The sequence below is a fragment of the Bidens hawaiensis genome, unplaced genomic scaffold (genome assembly GCF_021521415.1).
Source record: "Bidens hawaiensis isolate Kalapana, Puna unplaced genomic scaffold, B.hawaiensis_p1.1 tig00003270_1, whole genome shotgun sequence".
In the NCBI taxonomy this organism is placed as follows: domain Eukaryota; kingdom Viridiplantae; phylum Streptophyta; class Magnoliopsida; order Asterales; family Asteraceae; genus Bidens; species Bidens hawaiensis.
In genome coordinates, this window is record NW_027491179.1 from 724515 (window position 1) to 731638 (window position 7124).

The 7124-nt window shown below is 33.4% G+C and overlaps 1 protein-coding gene across 1 annotated transcript; it reads right to left on the bottom strand.

The window, feature by feature from the left end:
* Positions 1-1201: 1201 nt before the first annotated feature.
* On the bottom strand, positions 1202-5221 carry LOC143623064 (syntaxin-43-like). Its single transcript, XM_077094055.1, has 7 exons — positions 4880-5221; positions 3955-4234; positions 3367-3456; positions 2560-2640; positions 2328-2471; positions 1644-1724; positions 1202-1559 (listed from the first exon to the last, which is right to left on the bottom strand). The coding sequence occupies exons 1-7, from the start codon at positions 5068-5070 to the stop codon at positions 1452-1454; spliced, it is 975 nt and encodes a 324-aa protein (XP_076950170.1). The 5' UTR covers positions 5071-5221; the 3' UTR covers positions 1202-1451.
* Positions 5222-7124: the final 1903 nt, after the last annotated feature.

Below are 7124 nucleotides of genomic sequence, written 5' to 3' on the forward strand. Positions count from 1 at the left end.
ACTATACTCTAACCATCCCGGATGAGCATCATACCAACTCTCACCAAAACATCTAAACTCTTTACCGACCTTCTTTTGTGGGAATTCTCATCTCGTTGATTAACATTATATGCTGAGATTGGTTTCCGATCAGCAGGATCCGAAGGAAGGGTATCCACATCAACATATTCTGGAGTTTTAGTAGATGATTCTCCACGTTTCATTTTGAGAAATCGTTCCATAATATCACTCGTAATTCTTATTTTAAATCAAAATTAATCATTATAATCTAAGTTCAATAACTTGTAACTAATTTGTAAAGTTCTTTCAAAAATCAGAATTCAAAATTCAAACCCTAGATTTTTCAACAAGGAGACGGAGGTAGGAATGAGAATAAAAAAAACTTACAGGTAGGAGGAATGGAGGATCCGGCGCCAGGAGTCGGGAGTGGGGAGGTCGGCGACTTTTGGTTTCTGCCTTGTCTGGTTCTCCTGATTGCATTTGCTGCTCACGTTGTTTGCTTTTCTTTTACTTTTTTTCTTTTTATTTCTAATTAGATTTAATTCAAATTATATGGGCTAGGTATTTGGACTTGTTTAAACATGGACTCATAGGTAACAGGCTAATGGCTTTGACTCTTGGGCTAAGTTGTTTATGAACTAACAAATTATGAGGGGCGATTGAAAATTTTTATGTGGAAACGCTCGAGATTTTAGCATATATAACACTAAAATAAATTAAGGTTTGGCTTCTTAATATGTCCGCCCCTGGTTTACTATGTTAGTGTATTAAATGGAAGTAAGACGTGGGTATGAGTCCTACGGCTTTTATTATTATATAATCATTAATAAATACCATGTCATATAAAAAATGCCACATCATCAAAAAGAACTAACAGAGTTAATGTCCCGTTAGTTCGTGAGTGCCTGAAGAAAATAAGGTGAAAGTTAGAAGTGGTGAGATACAAGTAGTTAGTTGAAAGTGCTATTGACCAATAAGTGAAATTTGAAAGTACCAAAAATCAATACCCCTTATAAATAAGTATTATTTTAACCAGTTTTGCCTATCATGATAGCCAAAATAACAAGTATCAACACAAATGCTATAATAACTAAACAAACCAAGTAAACTAACAAGAATCTCAACTTTATAAAGTTTTATAGCCAATTGTAGAGGAAATATCTACCACAACACCAGCATAAAATGTCAACATTTGATTTTAGGTTGAACCCTACTACACGTTTTAGCTAGCCAAGGTATGTATGTACAACTGAATCCATTTAAATTTGCATCCACACATGAAACACCACAAAATTTGTTATTTGTTAAATAATACTCTTTTTGATGAATAAATCGATACAAAAACACGGAGATCTACAGCATAAAATCATCTATACACGACCTTGAAATCTTGAATTATACCGGGCGAGGGTTAAAACAGTAATTTGAACTCAAATACTACACATATGAGATCAGAAGAGAATCTCCTTAAGAATTAAGAGAACCAACATTACAAAGCACATGATAACAAGTATTGTAGCACACATTACCATCCCCCCTCGTTTTTGACTTCGCTCCGCCTGCAAATTTCATTTCATTATTTTTCATTAAAACATAATTAGCAATTCATATATTACACGTTTAATAAGCAGTTGAAAACTAACTTTTTGAAGCTGCTTAAGACCTTCATCCACCGAAGCTGCAACATTCTGAATATTGTGGTCAATTCTATCAACAATAGTTCCCTGGTTTTCCACAAACACAATTTAAATCCAATCCAGTTAAATGAAAATATCAGGAGTATAGCAGGGTTGTTTAAAAAGCTCGTAGGCCGTAGTTCATGGCTTGTTAAAAAAAAGCTTGTATTTGGCTCGGCATGTGACTTTTTCAATAACTGGCTCGTTAGTTTGCTCGATTGGCTCATCTAAATTAAACCCCAAATTTTAATATATAATAATAACATAATATGAAAACAAAAATATAAATAAACAAAAATAATACATATAATATGCCTCTCGATATTTAAAAAAGTAAAAAATATAAACAAAACTAATATATATAATATAATATGCCTCTTGATCTTTAGATAAACATTTATTGTTTATAAATTTTGTATTCTGTATATGTTAATTATTTTTGGGTCTTTTATATATCAATATTTATAAAGATCAAAATAAAAATCTAAAAAAAAAAGAGAAAAAGATAATAAGCCGACTTGTTAAAATAAACGAGCCGAGCCAGCTCGCTTAAGTTCGAGCTCAAGCCCGAGCTTGCTTTGGCTCGGCTCGTGAACAACTCTAGAGTATAGCATAGAGACAACACGAAGGACGGGTTTGAAGTTTGCTGACCTGGTCAATGACAAGGACGGAAAGATCTTTCATGATTTGTGCCAGCTCATTAACCGATTCCACAACTTGCTGAATTTCTTTCTCCCTTTCCACTGTGAAGGCCTCACTTTTCCTTAATTTTGCCATTTGATGTTCATTAAAACCCTACATACATAATTTTATTATTTTTAAGCTTACAAAATAATATAATATAAATAGATGAAGGGTCAAAAGAATTAAACATATTCCATACCAAGTCATCAAATTCATTATCATCATGCCTTGTAGATTGCTTTCCATTTAGATTCATTTCTAGATCAACTCCATCTGGACCCTAGAAGAAAGGAAAAATAACACATATGAGTGAATATTTTAACTAAAATTGAAAATATAGTTAAAATTAAAATTAGGGCTATAGATGAATCGAACCAAAGGAGGTCTTGTTCATATTTGTTCATTAATCATTATTTGACAAAAAGATGTTCACGAACACATAACCAAAACGGAACCTTTTGTTCATGTTCGTTCATCAAGAAATTATTCTGTTCGTGTTCGTTACCTTCCAAAACGAACACAGGCGAATATATATAAACACATATGAACATACAATTTGAAAAATAAATTAGCATTCTTAAGCTCAATTATTAAACATAATTATAAGTTTAAGTACTTGACTTAATTATCTAAAAACACTTAGACATAATAATCATAAACATAAATTTAGGCTGATACACTAATAAAAATTAAAAAAAAAAAGGTTAAAATTTAGGATAATAAACTAAAATGTGTGAAATTTATAAGAAACAGAACATAAACAAACAAAGGGACGTGAATGAATGAACATAAACGAACACGTTGCCGAACGCTCACGAGCACAAGTGCGCAACCGCGGCCTCTGTACATGTTCGTTCGTTTAATTAATTGAGCGTGATTCATTTGCTCATGTTTGTTCATTAAAAAAAATTCATTAACTAAAATAAGGTAAACGAGCTTTCTGCCAAACAATTCACTAGACGTTCGGTTCATTAACAGCCCCCTAGTTAAAATAGTCTAGAGAAACCTCTTTCTGCTGCTGAAGGCGCTTCAAATAAGTTGATTGCTTCTTCCTGAGTTCCACCGAAAGGCTCTGGAGATCAGTTGCAAGAGAACGCTGCCACAGGAAATCAAAGAAAAAACTTAAGCAATCATTATTTAGAGTTAATTACATAATGGGGTCTAACTTTGAAAGTAACATGCTTGGTGTCTATGGCTTTCAATTTGTAACATTGCTGGGGTCTCTAACACTAAGTTCTGTTATGAAATCTGTTCATTGTTACAAAACGACGACTCTACCCTTTAGTTAACTACATAAATAGTTACTTTTGTAACATATTTAAGGTCTAACTTTGAACAGTAACATGCTTGGTATCTATGGTTATCAATTACACTAACTTCTGTTATAAATTCTGGCAACTTTGACAAAATGATGATTTTTCCCTTCAGACATATAGTCCTTATGCTTTACTTTTGTTACATATTTAGGGTCTAACACTCTTTGTATCACCAAACTTGTTATTTTTAACAGACCAGACAAATTATGTAATTAACTCTATTATTTATTAAAATGAGATTATTATTAATCTTCTTATCATTATTATTATAACCATACCTGAACGTTTTTCCGAATATTTGAATCCTCGGAAGTACCACCAGCAGATAACTTCTTTAATTTTCTTTCTGACTTTTTAAGGAGATCAGTTATCTCATGGGTTAGAGCCTCAATCCTGTGTTGATCTTCTCTCCCATCACCAAAAGAGGGCATCAAAGCCTTGGCATGAGCCTTTGCCAGCTCAGCCATTTTAGCCCTTGCGCGTTGCACGTTACCTGTTATTTCATCAGATACATCAACCCATGCAGGAGGAAGGCCCACTGTTAATGCACCTGTGTTTCTGTTAGAAGATTTTTGAGTGCAAATCAGAACAAAAGAAGAATACCAGTTAATTATCATAATATGAGCAGCTAAGAAAATTATTAATATAATAAAGATTAAGAAATAAACAAACAAGAAGACCACACTTTGAATTTGCAAAGACATTTTACTAGAGGCACTTAATTTCCAACACTAGTAACAACCCAAGGAATTAAATAACTAACAAAAGTATGATTCTTTCACCTAGTATATTGTAAGAGAAAATAACTTTAATTTCAGCTTTGGACGGCAACATATGATTCCTAAATTACTATGCTAATATATAAGTACTGCATAGATGAACGCATAAATTTTATACCTGGCAAAACAAACCGAAGTGCTTAATTATAAGTCACTAAGGGTAATTCTTATTGCAGGTTGAATTACTGTGGGTTCAAAATAACTTATAAATCGGCTGACATGAGCTGAATATCACGAGTCAGGATGGGCTGGCAGAAATTAACCACCGGTCAGGATCAAATGTGTTAAGTGTTAGATCTCGAAATGACAAAGTAATAAGCTTAACTTCCGAGTTTCATGCATCTTTTGACATAATTGTTAGATCCCTAAGCCCCTAATAATACAGAAGAATTGCATCTAAATAAATGAAGTGAAGAGAACATACGATGAAGTCCCGGGATCCTCGGTACTAAGCGGAGCATACTTATTATTTTGATTCTGCTTAAACAGAGCGGCGTTGGCCATTTCGATGACGGGACCACCGCCAGAGCTAGAAGAAGAAGAAGAAGAAGCCCTAACGCTCTTCAATGCATCTCTATACTTCCTATAGAGAGTCGTTCTATTTCTACTCGCCATTGAATAATAATAATAATAATAATAAACTCCCTCAACACCAGTCAGTAGTTATTGGAGATACAGATCGGAGTGATGGATGATGTTCACCGGAGATCTTAGAGGACGATGATGAACGGTGGCGATGATCTCGTTGAACCAATTGTGTAGGAGAGTTAGATGAATGAATCTGGAGATCGAGAGAAGGGATTATTATTATTATTAATAAAACACCCACCCAATTTCCCCTTTCTTTCTTTTGGTTTTCTGCTTTAATTACACTCAACCCCCGTCATTTATGAGTTTCATACAGGCAATGCCCATATAAACTACACTTTCAACATTTTAGTAGTCCATCTTTTATCATACAAGGACAACACCTTACCATCGAATATCTAAACGTTTGAAAAATGCTTGTGTGATTTTGGCTCAATTTGTAAATGAGTCATTTGATTCTGCTTGTGAACAGTTTGTTAGGGGTTTTTTACTCATGAGAAAGCTTAAAAGTCTTTTATTATTATTATTATTATTATTATTATTATTATGTTTTAATGATAAAATAAAGAAGAAGAAGAAAAGGGAATATTTATGTTTTATTACTTCATGGTTTATACAAAATCAAAATTGGTTTTTTGATTTCGGTCCATGACCACATGGTAATTTTTGTGTGCTTCAGAGGACATAGGTACAAAAAGAAACGATTCAAGGAGTAGGGTTTTCGTTGGGGTTGACATTGTTCAGTGATACACAACATTATTTGGAGGTTTCCCTCTTCAGCCGACAAGATAAGAGATGAAGAGAAGTTTTATGCTTCAAGTTTTTGGTTGTTTTGAAGATAGGAGACGTTTTAAGTTTCTCGTTAGTGATACATTTTCTCATTACTCTTTTCTATTTAATTACATATATTTGATGATTGTTTGTTCCAAGTATATGATGACTATTGTATGTGTCTAGTATACTTAGAGAAGACTTTGTATTGCTATTGTTGGTTATAATGGATTTGAAGCGGATCTAGTAATACTGTGGTTTTTACTCTCAATTTGAGAGGCTTTCCATACTAATAATTTTGTGTCCCTTTCGCATTTAAATACCTTATCCGTTTGAATTCTCATCGGTTCATTGGGGCGAGAAAAAGTTTACCCAAACGAAGATTAATTTTGTAATTTTTGTTTGCCGTTCTGGCTAGGTCGAGTTGTTTTTCCCAATAGACTTGTATCAGAGCTATTGGCTCTTGTTCTTAGGTTAAGAGTTGTTTGAATATAGGAAGCTAATACAAGTAGAATTGTGAATTTGAATGGTTCTAATTATCATGTTTGAAGAGTCAAGATGGAAGACTTCTTTATATGAAAGATTATTATTTGCCTATGTTCAGTGTAAATAAACCTGAAGATAAAATTGATGAATAGTGAAATATTTCGCATAGGAACGTTTGTGGGTATATCCAGCAAAGGGTTGACGCTAATGTTTTGAACCATATTAGCGGAGAGACTTGTACTCGTACTTTATGGACCAAGCTTGAAGAGTTGTATGCTTTGAAGACCGGGGAACAATAAATTGTTCTTGATTAAACAATTAATAAACTTAAAATACCATGATGGAAATCATGATACTGATCATTTGAATGTTTTCAGGGGATTATTAATCAGCTTGTAGGAATGGATATTAAGTTTGAAGACAAGATACAAGGTTTATAGCTTCTCGGTACTTTACCGCATTCTTGGGAGATTTTTAGGACATCATTGTCCAACTCCGCAGTAAACGGTATTAAAACTGTGGAATTGACTAAATGTAGTATTTTAAATGAAGAGATGAGAAGAAATCACAAGGTTCCTCTTCACATTCAGATGTCTTGGTTACCGAAAGTAGGGGAAGCCATAGTAAAGGTCTGAGTAATAGAGCAAAGCATCATAGTAAGCCTAAAAGAAAGTTTGCATATTTTGAGTGCCATCATTGTGGTAGAAAAGGGCACATAATAGAATTTTGCAGACAATTGAAAAAATAGAACAAAAAGGCTAATTACAACTATCAAAAGAATAACCACAAGAAAGATGACGATGACAAAGGTACTTCTGAAGCTA